Source organism: Choloepus didactylus, chromosome 3 (assembly GCF_015220235.1).
Source record: "Choloepus didactylus isolate mChoDid1 chromosome 3, mChoDid1.pri, whole genome shotgun sequence".
Taxonomy (NCBI): Eukaryota; Metazoa; Chordata; class Mammalia; order Pilosa; family Megalonychidae; genus Choloepus; species Choloepus didactylus.
In genome coordinates, this window is record NC_051309.1 from 212,618,658 (window position 1) to 212,634,640 (window position 15,983).

The 15,983-nt window shown below is 38.2% G+C and overlaps 1 protein-coding gene across 2 annotated transcripts in view; it reads left to right on the forward strand.

Moving 5' to 3' along the window:
* Positions 1–7,428: 7,428 nt before the first annotated feature.
* The window catches only part of ERI1 (exoribonuclease 1), a 50,220-nt gene continuing 41,665 nt past the window's right edge, over positions 7,429–15,983 (forward strand). The window contains exons 1-2 of one of the 2 annotated variants that reach the window (XM_037831277.1): positions 7,429–7,685; positions 11,476–11,654. In XM_037831277.1, the coding sequence (XP_037687205.1) occupies positions 7,578–7,685; positions 11,476–11,654 (287 nt within the window). In that variant the 5' untranslated portion in view covers positions 7,429–7,577. Of the gene's footprint in view, positions 7,686–9,286; positions 9,533–11,475; positions 11,655–15,983 lie in introns of those variants that run through there. The other variant, XM_037831278.1, reaches the window with a different exon arrangement.

A 15,983-nucleotide genomic window follows, 5' to 3' on the forward strand; every position in this document is an offset into this window, starting at 1 on the left:
AAATAAATTTGATAACTAGCTTTTCCAAGTCTGCAAAGTAGGTTGTTGGAATTTTGATTGGGATTGCATTGAATCTGTAGATGAGTTTGGGTAGAATTGACATCTTAATGACATTTAGCCTTCCTATCCATGAACATGGAATACTTTTCCATCTTTTAAGGTCCCCTTCTATTTCTTTTAGTAGAGTTATGTAGTTTTCTTTGTATAGGTCTTTTACATCTTTGGTTAAGTTTATTCCTAGGTACTTGATTTTTTTAGTTGCTATTGAAAATGGTATCTTTTTCTTGAGTGTCTCTTCAGTTTGTTCATTTCTAGCATATAGAAACATTACTGACTTATGTGCATTAATCTTGTATCCCGCTACTTTGCTAAATTTGTTTATTAGCTCTAGTAGGTGTATCGTTGATTTCTCAGGGTTTTCTAGATATAAGATCATATCATCTGCAAACAATGACAGTTTTACTTCTTCTTTTCCAATTTGGATGCCTTTTATTTCTTTGTCTTGCCGGATTGCCCTGGCTAGCACTTCCAGCACAATGTTGAATAACAGTGGTGACAGCGGGCATCCTTGTCTTGTTCCTGATCTTAGAGGGAAGGCTTTCAGTCTCTCACCATTGAGTACTATGCTGGCTGTGGGTTTTTCATATATGCTCTTTATCATGTTGAGGAAGTTTCCTTCAATTCCTACCTTTTGAAGTGTTTTTATCAAAAAGGGATGTTGGATTTTGTCAAATGCTTTTTCAGCATCTATTGAGATGATCAATTGATTTTTCCCTTTCGAGTTTTTAATGTGTTGTAATACATTGATTGTTTTTCTGATGTTGAACCATCCTTGCATGCCTGGAATGAACCCCACTTGGTCATGGTGTATGATTTTTTTAATGTGTCTTTGGATTCGATTTGCAAGTATTTTGTTGAGGATTTTTGCATCTATATTCATTAGGGAGATTGGCCGGTAGTTTTCCTTTTTTGTAGCATCTTTGCCTGGTTTTGGTATTAGATTGATGTTAGCTTCATAAAATGAGTTAGGTAGTGTTCCATTTTTTTCAATGTTTTGAAAGAGTTTGAGTAAGATTGGTGTCAGTTCTTTCTGGAAAGTTTGGTAGAATTCCCCTGTGAAGCCATCTGGCCCTGGGCATTTATTTGTGGGAAGATTTTTGATGACTGATTGGATCTCTTTGCTTGTGATGGGTTGGTTGAGGTCTTCTATTTCTTCTCTGGTCAGTCTAGGTTGTTCATATGTTTCCAGGAAATTGTCCATTTCTTCTGCATTGTCCAGTTTATTGCCATACAGTTGTTCATAATATCCTCTTATAATTTTTTTAATTTTTTCAGGATCTGCAGTTATGTCACCTTTTTCATTCATTATTTTGTTTATATGGGTCTTCTCTCTTTTTGATTTTGTCAGTCTAGCTAGGGGCTTGTCAATCTTGTTGATCTTCTCAAAGAACCAACTTTTGGTGATATTTATCCTTTCTATTTTTTTTTTTGTTATCTATGTCATTTATTTCTGCTTTAATCCTTGTTATTTCTTTTCTTGTACTTGGTTTAGGATTGGTTTGCTGTTCATTTTCTAGCTTCTTCAGTTGATCCATTAGTTCTTTGATTTTGGCTCTTTCTTCCTTTTTAATATATGCGTTTAGTGCTATAAATTTCCCCCTTAGCACTGCTTTTGCTGCATCCCATAGGTTTTGGTATGTTGTGTTCTCATTTTCATTCGTCTCTATATATTTAGCAATTTCTCTTGCTATTTCTTCTTTAACCCACTGATTGTTTAGGAGTGTGTTGTTTAACCTCCAGGTATTTGTGAATTTTCTAAGTCTCTGATGGTTATTGACTTCTAATTGTATTCCATTGTGGTCAGAGAATGTGCTTTGAATAATTTCAATCTTTTTAAATTTATTGAGGCTTGTTTTATGTCCCAGCATATGATCTATTCTGGAGAAAGTTCCGTGAGCACTAGAAAAGTATGTGTATCCTGGTGATTTGGGATGTAATGTCCTGTATATGTCTGTTAAATCTAATTCATTTATCAGATTGTTTAGGTTTTCAATTTCCTTCTTGGTCTTCTGTCTGGTTGATCTATCTATAGGAGAGAGTGATGTGTTGAAGTCTCCCACAATTATTGTGGAAACATCAATTGCTTCCTTTAGTTTTGCCAATGTTTCTCTCATGTATTTTGTGGCACCTTGATTGGGTGCATAGACATTTACGATTGTTATTTCTTCTTGCTGAATTGCCCCTTTTATTAGTATGTAGTGGCCTTCTTTGTCTCTCAAAACATCCCTGCATTTGAAGTCTATTTTATCTGAGATTAATATTGCTACACCTGCTTTATTTTGGCTGTAGCTTGCATGAAATATTTTTTTCCATCCTTTCACTTTCAGTTTCTTTGTGTCCCTGTGTCTAAGATGAGTCTCTTGTATGCAACATATTGATGGTTCATTTTTTTTGATCCATTCTGCGAATCTATATCTTTTAATTGGGGAGTTTAATCCATTTACATTCAACGTTAAAACCGTGAAGGCATTTCTTGAATCGGCCATCTTATCCTTTGGATTATGTTTGCCATATTTTTCCCTCTCTCTATTAATATCCTTTATTGTACCCATACCGAATCTCTTTAGTACTGAACCTTTCTCCAAGTCTCTCTGTCCTGTCTTTGTTTCTCTGTCTGTAGGGCTCCCTTTAGTATCTCCAGTAGGGCAGGTCTCTTGTTAGCAAATTCTCTCAGCATTTCTTTGTCTGTGAAAAATTTAAGCTCTCCCTCAAATTTGAAGGAGAGCTTTGCTGGATAAAGTATTCTTGGCTGGAAATTCCTCTCACTCAGAATTTTAAATATATCGTGCCACTGCCTTCTCGCCTCCATGGTGGCTGCTGAGTAGTCACTACTTAGTCTTATGCTGTTTCCTTTGTATGTGGTGAATTGCTTTTCTCTTGCTGCTTTCAGAACTTGCTCCTTCTCTTCTATGTTTGACAGTGTGATCAGTATATGTCTCGGAGTGGGTTTTTTTGGATTTATTCTATTTGGAGTTCGCTGAGCATTTATGATTTGTGTATTTATGTTGTTTAGAAGATTTGGGAAGTTTTCCCCAACAATTTCTTTGAATACTCTTCCTAGACCTTTACCCTTTTCTTCCCCTTCTGGGACACCAATGAGTCTTATATTCGGACGTTTCATATTATCTATCATATCCCTGAGGTCCATTTCGAGTTTTTCAATTTTTTTCCCCATTCTTTCTTTTATGCTTTCATTTTCCATTCTGTCATCTTCCAGGTCACTGATTCGTTGTTCAACTTCCTCTAGTCTTGTACTATGAGTGTCCAGAATCTTTTTAATTTGGTCAACAGTTTCTTTAATTTCCATAAGATCATCCATTTTTTAATTTAGTCTTGCAATGTCTTCTTTATGCTCTTCTAGGGTCTTCTTGATTTCCTTCATATCCCGTACTATGGTCTCATTGTTCATCTTTAGTTCTTTGAGTAGCTGCTCTAGGTGTGTCTCTTCTGGTCTTTTGATTTGGGTGCTTGGGCTTGGGTTATCCATATCGTCTGTTTTTTTCATATGCTTTATAATTTTCTGTTGTTTTTGGCCTCATGGCATTTGCTGACCTTGATAGGGTTCTTTTAGGGTTTGTAGACCAGTTGAAGTCCTTATCTCTAATTTATCAGATCTACAGCTTCGTGGAGTACACTTTCTCTAACTAACCAGCAGGTGGCGTCCACGAGCCACCTGTTCTCCACAAGCCAGATCTCCCCTGCTTAGCCTTTTTGGTGAGTGGGGGAGTGAGTCTTGTGGGGCCCAATTGGTGTCCCAAGCTTGCGTGTGTAGTTGGTGTTGCCTGCCCTGTATGTGGGGCGTGTTTCTGGGCAGTCGGGGAGGGGGGGTGGCCCTAACAATGAAATCTCCCTGATGATCCTAGAGTTTTAAAGCTACTGCAATAGTCTAATCCTTCAGTTCAGTCCTGCCACAGTTTGTCTCTGCCACTGACCCACAAGTCTTTGGTATTGGCGTATGGCTCCTGAGACTTGCAAGTGGGCCCCTCTTCCAGGCTGTGCACCCCGGGTCCTCTGTTGAGGGATGACTGTGCTATGTCACAGGTGAGTGCCGTCCCCCCAGGGCAGTTCTGGGCTGCTGGGCTGTGTTGGGAGGCTCCCAGTCTGCTCAAATGATGGCTGAATGGGGCTCTGTTAATTCACACTGCTCCCCCTTCCCAGCTCTGGGACATTCAGCTGAGGTTGCGGGGAAGGCTAATGTCCACGCCCAGTTTTGTGGTGTGTGCCTGTTATTTGAAGCACTTCCGTCACACTGGGTTGTCTGGGGCAGCTCTGTGCTATGGGGCTGGCGATGGGCAGGAGTGTTTCCTGTCCACCAGGATGGTGGCTGTGAGCGGACACCCCCCTTTTCTTGGGAAGTTGTGTTGTTTAGTGAATTTTCTCAGCCACTGGATTATTGCCTTTTGTCTCAGAGCTCTCTTAGTTCTGCTCTTGACTTGACATGCCCAAATTTCAATTCTTTGAAGCTTTCTGTATTGAGCTTCTTAGAGTAATTGTTTTAGAAAAAGCAAAAAGGATTTAAAAAAAAAAAAAAAAAAAAAAAAAAAAACGGCCCTCCTCAGAGATCTAATGGGTTATTGAAATGCTAATAGACAAAGCAACCAGGGCCATTAAGGAAAGGTGCACAGGGCAGAGAGATCAGCCTTGCTTCGGGATTTGCATATGCGCCTCAAGGCCTGATCTCCGCCCTTCCCCTTTCTGTGTTCACCAGAACTCCAAAAATCCTCTGCTTTTATTTTGGAGTTTTTCGTGTAGTTTTTTTTCTATGCCTGTCTCCTCTCTGCTGGGCTGGCTGCTCTCAGAGTCTCTGGTGTCTGGTCTCAGTCTATCTATGGTTGGAGTTTGAATCAGTAGAATGAGTTTCCGATAAGAGCAGCCACTGCAATTCTCCCTTCTCCTTCCTGGAGCTGACAGCCCCTCCTCCCCTGGGACTGAGCCTGGCAGGGAGGGGCGCGGGTCCCCTGGCCGCAAAAACTTACAGATTTCGCTGATCTCAGCAGTTCCACGTTTTCATGAGTGTTGTATGAAGTATGCCCAAAGACAGATTGCTCTGTGGTGTCCAGTCCACGCAGTTCCTGGCTTTTTACCTACTTTCCTGGAGGAGTAACTAAAACATACAGCTCACCAGTCTGCCATCTTCTCAATAGTTTTTTGTCTTACAAATCTTTATAATTTCTGATTCCATAAACTTTGGTTTATAAAGAGAAAGATAAATCTCTACTTATGAGGGGAAAAAATACAATTCACCTAAGAAGAAACAGGTGATATCAGAAGTAGGACATCTGTGGTAGATTTCCATTGTTTCCCCTTCTTTATTAGGCAATTATGTCCTCACCCATTGCCATGTGACTTGAAGTGATTATGTATTAGTTAACTACTATTATAATAATGCCAAATAACAAACCACTTCAGTGGCTTACAACAATAAGCATTTAATTTTCTTCCTCAAAGGTCTTCAAGTCAGCTGGGATGGCTCTACTTCAAGATGTAGATTTGCTGGGCTTGGTTCCAAAAGTCTCTGTTGCACCCTGCTGAGCAAAGAATTCTAGGTTGACAGGTTTTTGTTTGTTTGTTTGTTTGTTTTGTTTTGTTTGGCACTTTAAAGTTGCCATTTCATTTTCTTTTGGCTCGCACAGTTTCTAAAGAGAAATCTGTGGAATTCTTATCATTGTTCCTCTGTGTATTATGTGCCTTTTTCTCCGGTTACTTTTAAGATTTTCTCTTTATCACTGTTTTTCAGCAATGTGATCATCGTGTTCCCTGGTTAGTTTACTTTATGTTTATTCTCCTTGGCTTCTTTGACCTTCTTGGATCTGTGGTAAATAGCTGTCACCAAATTGGAAGTCCTCTTTATATTGTCTCATAAATCACTGAGGTTCTGTTCTGCTTTGTTGTTGTTGTTGTTGTTTGGTTGGTTGATGTTTTTGGTAGTTTTTCTTCTCTGTGTGTCATTTTGGACTGTTTCTATTGCTATGTCTTTGAATTCATTAATCTTTTTTTTCAGCAGTGTCTAAGGGGTTATCATTTACATCCAGAGTAATTTTTATTTCAGAGATTATATATTTTTCATCTCCAGAAATTCTATTTGGTTCATTTTTAAAAAAAAATCTCCTCAGTTTCTCTGCTGTCATGTTTTCCTTTAAGTCCTTGAGTATATTGAGGGCACTTACACGTGTTTAAAGACCTTATCTGTTAATTCCATCATTTTCGTCATTTTTTTGACTGTATGATACATGCCCCTTGGCATGTCTATTAACTTTTACTTGGATACCTACATTTTGAATTTAAGGTTGTTGAGTCCTGTATTTTGTTGTAGTCTTTTAGAGTATTATTAGACTTTGTTCTAGGAGTCCATTAGGTTACTTGTTGAGTAGTCTGATCCCTTCAGGGCTTGTTTTTAAGCTTTTAAAGGGTGGGTCTACAATGGTTTTTCCTCTAGGCTCTAGAGTCTAGGTCTAGTTTATCTTACTACTAAGGAGTGGCACTTCTGGGGTCTATACTGCATGTTCGGTGTGTTAAAGCCTCTCCTCCACTCTTGTAGGTGAGAACTACCAGAACGATTCCTGGTCCTGTGTGAGCTCTGGGTATGGTACAGCTTACCACTCCTGGAAATTGTTCATCCTTGGCTGGGGAGATTCACATGACATATGCACTGATTTTTATTCAGCTAAAGATTCAAGGATATTCCTATGCAGATTTGTGAAGTTCTTTCTCTATGTTATTCCCTTCTCTCCAGAACTCTGCCCCACAAATTCTGACCAACTTGACCTCCAGGAATGTCTCATACAATTGCTTGTCTTTCCAAGTCCATGACCTTACGTCTCTGAGCTCCCCTTCCCTGCACCGCAGTCTGGAAATCGCCTCTCAGCAGAAAGCCGGGGTGGTCTTAGGCTCATCGTGTTTGTCTTCTCTCAAGGATAACAGTTGACCTGGCTGTTGTCCAATGTCTGGAAAGAGCTGTTTCATATATTTTGCTCAGTTTTTAAATAGTTTATTAAACTATTGTCTGTGTCCCCTTCTTGTCCATAAACTTCTTATGGAAAATGTAAATTGTTTTATACATGCTATTTGTTATGGTTAAAAATCAGCCTTCTTTATGGTACTCCTCGTTTTTCTTCTCAGGAAATGTTCATGGGTTGATTTACTCAGGTGGTGTCCTCTAGCGGCTAGAGTCTCGACCCTTGTGTAACTTCCACAGCGCCAGGAGACCCGCGCTACAAAGGAACGCGATGACTCGTCAGCCCATCTTCCCGCGCACACCGCGCTCCGCTTCCTCCCTCCCTCGCGCTCCGGGGCTGAAGTACTCGCGTTCCGCGCGCGCGGACTCACTGCGCCTGCGCAGCGTGTGGACGCCACGCGCTCCCGGAAGTGGGAGGTGTTCGCTCCAGTTTGTGTGGCCGCCGCCGCGGGAACGAGAGCTCGGTAGTTTTTCACCCAAGAGAGGCGAGGTTTTCGGGCTGGGCTGATTGAAAGTAAGCGAGTGTCTAGCTCCAACGCCTATCTTTGTACGTGACAACGGCATGGGAGATCAGCAGATAAAACAGCCCGGCAGCAAGGCCTTGGTTCTCGCACAGCAAGAGTCGCCGCGGCCGGAGTGTGGGGAGGAGCCTCCGCGTCCGAATCCTGAGGTGAGGAGCCTGCCCTTCCAGACACCTCGCGCGCCCCTTGATGCTGGTTTGCAGCCTTTCTTTCTAAGGTGTCAGGCAGAAGTGCAGCCTGCGTGCCTTTTCGACCCCAGTTTCAGGAGCCTCTACTCGGGGCGGTTGTCGTTGTCGCCTTCTGAGGTGGGCATTTCCCTCCGGATGAGAGTAAATGGGCAAGGCGGGAGTGATACGAATTCGTGTTTTGATAAGTTGTGAGGGGGGAATTCTGCTCTCCATATTCTGTGTTGACTGTTTTCAGTGTCATTCTGCCTAGTTCCTTATCGCCAATTGGTAGCTTACATTTTTAAAGATCACACTATATCTTATGTATGTCACTTATGATTTTTTTAATTTACAAAAAAAGAGCGCACACAGCCCACCTCCTCACAGACCTTAACAGAATGACTGGTTGGTGTTGGAGCTTCGTCTCTGATTTTTATGTCCAGTTACTCCTTTCTCAAGTAGACTTAGTGTATGGCTGATTTTCTGAATGATTTTGACGTCACACTGGTAGTTCCTAGTTGTAATGGCAAAATTGTAAAATGACCTTAAAATTTGTTTGTTCATCATTCTTAATGAATATAGTCGTTGACTAGCGCTGGGGATTTTAAACGATCTAATACCAATATTGGTCTTTTGCTATTAATAATAAACAAAATTTTGAGCACCTCATACTTGCGAGAAGCTTCCCTGCTCTTGCTCCTTCTACCTACAATCTATTCTCCGTATACCAGGTAGAATGATTTTTAATAACCCGTGTCTATCTGGTTGGGTTACTGCCCTCCTTTTTGTTGCTCTGGAGGATCTGGCTCCTGCCTCCATTGCTAACTGCATCTCCTCCAGTTTTTCTCTTTTGTGCCCAGTGCCCCTGGCTTCCTTGTATTCTTACCTGTGGAAAAACTTTCTTGTTCGGGGTTTTTGTCTATTCCCTTTGCCCTGAATGCTCTTCATCTGGGTCATTGCTAGTTATTCTTCTTCTCATTCATCTTCTTCGAAGATGTTACTTTCAAAGAGGCCCTCCATGTCTTCCCTTTCTAAAGAACCACTCTTCCATCCTCCCTCCCTCTTCAATCTGAGATACTGTCAATAACATCATTAGATAGGTGAGTTTTATAATTTTTAAAGGTTTATTTTTAATGAGAAGTGTGGCTGAATATATTTGACTATATTTGAAGATATTGAAATTTTGATATAGAGCAACTTAAGGCCTGGATCTGTATGTTCCATATTTGGTTTTAGCGACTGTCACAGTTGCAAAAAAAAAATGCATGCAGATGTGTAGATCCCAATGGAAAAAAGGGGATTGTTCCATGCTCTTAATAAATGATGATGTAGTTTTTTTTTTTTTTTTTTCAATCTCAAGCAGAAGTTTTTGTTGGAATTCGGCTAGTAAATTTTATCAACTCTAATGTCAGTTGTTTATGTAAACTAATGGAAGGGGTTGCATTTTTCTATTTTATCAAAGAGGTTCAAAATTCATAGGAAGACTTCTAAGTTTTTTCAGGGTGCAGATGAAGAGGTTTTTTTTTTTTTTTTTTCTTTCATAGGTAATGCACAGTTTGGGGCAACAAAATAATGGAAACATCTTTTTAAAAACAGATGTTCTCACTGCAGAGAACAATTCTTTTGATAACCAGTTCTTTTCTAGCTTATTATAAAAATATCCTTTCATCTTGAAACTCCAGATTGTGTTCATTAAAAGAAAAAAAAAGTCAAACTTATAAGGATCGAGCTATCAATCCCCTTCTCAACATAGAAAAGGACAGCAATTTTGAAATATCTGTCTTTTGGAAAAGAAAGTATGTAATTCTTCTTGAAGTTCAACAACAGTTGTAAGTACTTTGCCACAGGATAGTCAGCAAACCTCTGTTATAAAAGATTTTCATGGTCTCTTTTCATAATTTAAAGATTCTCCTATTTGAGATAATACAATGCATACATCCACTCACTTAATTGGGAACATGTAAATTGCAGTGTCATAGTACCGAGAAGGAGACTATTCCTCTTCATACTGTGGAATCTGTCCCCACTTTCCTCCTTATATGACCAGTGTTGTATGTGACATGTGATAGATGGACATTGAGACTGAGGAGGAAGCCAGTGTCAATCTGTATATTATTAATTTAGTAAACTAATAGCTTGTTTTTGTAGATTAAAAATGTATGTAGGGTTTTAAGTATTTCTTTTCTGCTCCCTAGTGGGTTGATTGAGCATCCTTTGGAAACCATTAGTGTAGACCTCTGAAGTTTGGGAGGAGACACTGATCACTGGGAACTGGGACCTTGGCTATGTCAGAGAGAACTTCACGGAAGGAAGAGAGCTCGAGTTGGGCCTAAGAGAGGAAGCAGAGGCTTTAAATATATGAAAAGAAAGGGAAAGAGCATGACAAGCAAAGAGAACAGTATGGGATCTTCATAAAAGTCATGATTTATAGCATATTTAGAAGAGGCTTACTTGTGTATAAATTTTGTAGTTCCTGTTTTAGTTAAGAATTGACGAAGTGATTGGGTTGAATTAAATTGAGTGTTTTGAGTGAGAAATAGTCCCTGAACCACCAGGATGAGTTCTAAGTCAGGGACTGTGGCCTGTCCATAGTTATTCCTCAGTGTGTAATTAAAGTTCACATAAGGACTGTGGTAAATTATGACTAAGTTAACAATACTTATTATGGATGAATAGTAAGTATCAATGTATTTTTGAAAATTCTGGGAACTTAGCTAATGTTTGTAACATTATATGGGGAAAATAATTAAACTACGAATGAATCTTTGAAACTTAACATTAGTTTTGGGACCACCTGTGGAGAATTGAGTCATGCTTTAGCACAGATTTTGATTTAAGAAAAGAGAAAAGGTTTATAATATAGTAATTCCATAGTTCTTCTGAATACCTGGTATATTTGTAACTTTTAGAAAATGTGAGTTTTGAAAATAAGTATGTTTCCTTCTTTGCCTTGGATACCAGGAAGTTTAGAAATAGATTTTAAAAAAAATTTTTTCTGTGTGTGTGATAGGACTCTGTGCTAATCTTATCTCTAGGTTTTCTTTTCTTATTTCTGTTTCGCCTTCATTCTGCTGCTCTCAAGTATTTAGCTGTAATTTATTTATTTGTTTGTTTTTACATTGAGCAATTTTTGTTAACTTTGTAAAATGAAGTCAGGTTAAAAGAAAGAATATTCAAGAAGTTCCTGAATTGTAAATGTAAATTGTGAATGTTTGAAAGTTCGTTTAAAAAATGGTTCTTTGGTAAACTTTATAATATAATATTGTTTGTGAAAAAGTCTGTTCTATAGCCTGTGATGGTAAGTAGAGCTACCATTTTTAATAATCACTGTGGGTTTGACAACGCAATCTCATTTGATCCGTATAATAATCCTGCCAAATACTGTTTACCATTACCATTACCAGCTACCATTTGAGACTCTTATTATTATGCTTTATTTTATAGATAAGAAAACAAGATCAGAGAGTAATAAGTAATAAGGTCATGGTGCTAGTAAATGGTCAACTGGGGATCTGTGCTGAGGTGGCTCTGAGTCAAATACCCAGTGCTCTTTTTATTTAGCTTCTTTGCCTTTGAGGAACCTCATGACCCAGAATAGAATAGAGCAGGGTAGGTTGTATGAGAAGCACATCTTTTTTCTGCAATGACCATTTTTCATCTAACATGTAGCAGGAAGAGGCCTCAGTAGTTTTAAACCTTTACATCTAAGATGTTTGTACTAATTATAAACTATATCCTTCTTCTTCTTTCTTTCTTTTCTTTTTGCTTTTAGAGAAAACAACAATGTAGATTTGATGGCCAAGAATCAAAAGGAACTACGTTTATTAACTCCAGTGCAGGTGACTTCAGTGACCCAGTTTACAAAGAGATCGCTATTACGAATGGGTGTATCAATAGAATGAGTAAGGAAGAACTCCAAGCTAAACTTTCAGAATTCAAGCTTGAAACCAGGTAATTAAAAACAACTTTTTAAAATTATAAAAATAGTACATGCTCATCTGAGGAAAATTTGAAAACACTGAAAATTAAGAAATCATCTATAATTCTATATGAGGAGATAACCATTATTAACAATCAAATAACACTATAATTTACATCCTTAAACCTGAATCTTTGTGTGCAACTCTGATTATTTCTGTCAGTCTGTTAGATGATAGAAATAGTATTACTGATTCAAAGTCTATGAAGTTCTTAAAACTCCACCAGCAATGTAAAGGAGTGTTCATCTCATCATACCAAATGTGTGTGTTTTTAAATAGACTTTATTTTTAGAGCAGTGTTAGGTTTAAAGAAAAATTATGTGGAAAGTAGAGCGTTCCCATATACCTGTCCCTCGGTTTCCCCTATTATTAATTAATATTTTGCAATAATGGGGTACATTTGTTACAATTGATTAGCCAAAATCGATACATTATTTTTTTTTTTCATTTTTTATTGTCAAATTTAACATATAAACAGAAAAATGATAACTTTCAGAGTTATCTTGTTAGCCCCTAGTTATTTATCCCTAGTATTAGTGTGGTACTGGTAAGGTATTCCTATTAAATATAGTCTATAATGTTCAATAGGTAGTTTTTCCCATATACCATTGTGTTAACTCTTTGTACTAGTGTCATACCTTAGAAGGAGATCATGCAAGCCCTTGTGCGTACATACCTTTAAACAAACCGTTTCAATCATGTTTGCCTTCAGTGCCACACTGATGCTTGTAATCCCTTTAGCAAACTATCATCACCTCTATCCATTCCTATACCATTAAGTTCACCCTCATTAACATGTCTATACTTGTTAGGCAGTCATTCACCCTCCACTAGCTTCTGACTCTCTCTCATTCCCCTGTATTCTACAGAATGACACTGGTTTTACATTGTTCAGGAAGTTCGTATTAGTGATAACATACAATCTATCTCCTTTTGTGTCTGACTTATTTCACTCAGCATTATGTCTTCATGGTTCATCCATATTGTCATATGTTTCAGGGTCTCATTCCTTCTTACTGCTGCACAGTATTCCATCATATGTGTATACCACGTTCTGTTTATCCACTCATTTGTTGAAGGACACTTGGGTTGTTTCCACCTCTTGGCAATTGTGAACAATGACTCTGTGAACATTGGTGTGTAAATGTCTATTCGTCTCACTGCTTTCAGATATTCTGGATACATACTGAGAAGTGAAATTGTCAGATCGTAGGGTAACTCAATATCTACTTTTCTGAGGAACTGGTAAACTGCTTTCCACAGCAGCTGTACCATTATACATTCCTACCAGCAATGAATAAGAGTTCAAATTTCTCCACATCCTCTCCAGCATTTGTAGTTTCCTGTTTGTTTAATGGCAGCCATTCTTATTGGTGTGAGATGATATCTCATTGGGGTTTTGATTTGCGTTTCCCTAATAGTTTGTAAAGATGAACATTTTTTGTTATGTGTTTTTTAGCCATTTGTAGTTCCTGTTCAGAAAAATGTCTTCATATCTTTTGCACATTTTGTAACTGGGCTGTTTTACTATTGTCATTGAGTTGTAGGATTTCTTTGTATATGCTGGATATCAGTCAATTATCAGACTTATGGTGTCCCAGTTTGCTAGAGCTGCTGTTATGCAAAATACCAGAAATGGATTGGCTTTTATAAAGGGGATTTATTAGATTACAGATTTACAGTTCTAAGGCTGTAAAAGTGTCCAAACTAAGGCACCAACAAGAGGACACCCTCATTGAAGAACGGCCAGTGGTGTCCGGAACACCTCTGTCAGCTGGGAAGGCACACGGCTGGTGTCTGCTGGTCCTTTGCTCCTGGGTTGTGTTTCAAAATGGCTTTCTCTGAAATGTCTCTGGGCTTCTGTCTTCACTCCTCCCTCTCAGCTCCTGTACATCTTTGCTTGTTTCTTCCAGGACATTTCTCTCTAAGCATCTGGGGTTCCTCTCTCAGCTTCTCCAGGGCAAACTCTGGGCTTCATCTCTTAGCTTAGCACCTTCAGATGTCCTTCTTTCTGCATCTCCAAGTGTCAGTGTCTGTGTTGGCTGTTGAGCTCTCTTAACTAGTCCAGTGAACTATTCAAGATCCACCCTGAATGGGCGGGGTCCACACCTCCATAGAAATAACCCAATCAAAGATTCCACACTAATCAACAGACTAATAAGTCTGCCCCCACAAGCTTGCATTAAAGAACATGGCTTTTGTATGGGGCATAATAGATTCAAACCAGCACATTTTACCCCCTGGACTCCAAAAAGACATATTCTTTCAATTGATGGACACCTTGGTTACTTCCAGTTTTTGGCAATTATGAAGTCTTTTTGAACATTTGTGTGCAGGTTCTTGTGTAGGACATAAATTTTCAATTCACGTGAGTAAATATTAGGGGCTGCAGTTGCTGGATGTATGGTAAACCTGTATTTAGCTTTGAAAGAAACTGGTGACTGCCTTCCAAACTGGCTGTACCATTTTGCTTTCCCACCAGCATTGAAGGGGAGTTCCTGTTGTTCCATACTCTCCCCAGCATTGGTATTGTTTAGGATTTTAGTCATTCTAAGAGGTTTGTAGTGGTATCTCATTATTGTTTTAATTTGTAGTTTCCTAATGATATATAATGTTTGAGCGTCTTGTATATGTTTACTTGCCATTTTTGTATCTTTAGTAAGTTGTCTATTCAAATCTTTTATACATTTTTTAAATTGGGTTGTTTGTTTTCTTGTTGAGTTTTAAGAGTTCTTTATGTAATTTGGATACCACTCCTTTGTCAGATATGTGTTGTAGAAATATTTTTCCCAGTCTCTTATCGATTGTGTTTTCATTTTCTTAATGAAGTGTGTTTTTATTTGATTTTTTTTTAGTTGCTCATTGGTTGATGGATAATTGTATCTTATTTTATTTTTCATTTCTTTGATTATTAATGAGGTTGAATATTTTCTTTTTTGTTTTCTTTTGGCCATTTGATTGCTTTTGTAAAGTAGGTTTGTTAGAAACAACATGATGAAAAGCATTCACCTATCAGCAAAAATTTTTTTGTTTGTTTCTAAAAATATATAGAATGTCATACATTGTGCATTTAATGGTATATATTGAATGAGAAAACAGAAAACATTGCAGTTTAGCCAACTGTCTCGTGTGTGGGTCTTTAATTATGATGTGCACATACCCAAGTTTTTAATAATTTTTTGGAAATCACTTTGTTTTGACTTAACTTATACTTTCAGAGATTCTTTTCTTAGGGCTTGGAACAGGAATGACATTTTGAATCCGGAAAATATGTAGATTTTTGATAGACAATAGAACCGCTATGCATCAAGAAAAAATTGACTACGTAAAATAGATGAAAACTGTTATTGTTTCAGAGCATCCTTGAATCCTTATTCTAAGTAGTAGTCCTCTTCTTTGCTTCAAAATGGAGCTTTACAACTTTTCAGAAGAGCACAAATATTTACTTTTCCTTTCTAGAGTGCTTGGATGACTTTCTTCTTCGTGAAGAAAAATTTTACCACATTTCCCCCTGACTCTTCCAGGTACAACCTATAGCCTACAGAAGATTTGCTGAGCAAAATATTTGTTCTTTCCAGGTTCAGAGATCATTTGCTTGCTCCTGGCTTGCATGGGAGCTAGATATCTAGATGTATGTTTAAACATTTATTTGAAAAATACATATTGCATTCTAAGCACTGTATTAGGATTTGAAGTTGTAAAGGTAAATACGGATAGATATTTTCCCCACTTCAGAAAGCTCACAGTCTTTTGTGAAAACACACAAGCAAGCACCATACAAAGTGACAAATACTATATTGGAGGTCTGGCTAAGTACCATGAGAATACAGAAGAGAGTCTGTCTCAGGAATTCAGGAAGGTGACATTTGAATTGATGGGCTAAACAAGAAAAAAGAGGGAGGGTATTTCTGGCAAAAAGAACTAAAAAACTACTCTAATTGTTGATTGTCTATTTTCTGCTGCACAATTGCCTTTTCTTCAACTGTTGTACAACTGTAGTTATAGAACATGGAAGTGTACCACATGATCAATGAATAATGACTTGTAGTATGTTTTATCTGCAGCATAAGATGTACCATGGGGGAAAGGGAACATTTGAAGATGATACTGAAATGATAGCTTAAAGCCACATTGTAAAGGAGCTCTATGCTGAAGTCTGGGTTCTACCTTGTAAGCAGAAGAGAGCCATTGAAGATATTTAAGCAGGAAGATGGCATTAGTACTTAGTTCTGAAGTAAGATAAAGAATGAATAGGAGGATTACAATAGTGGAGGCATTTGCCATAGTCTAAGAACTTAGT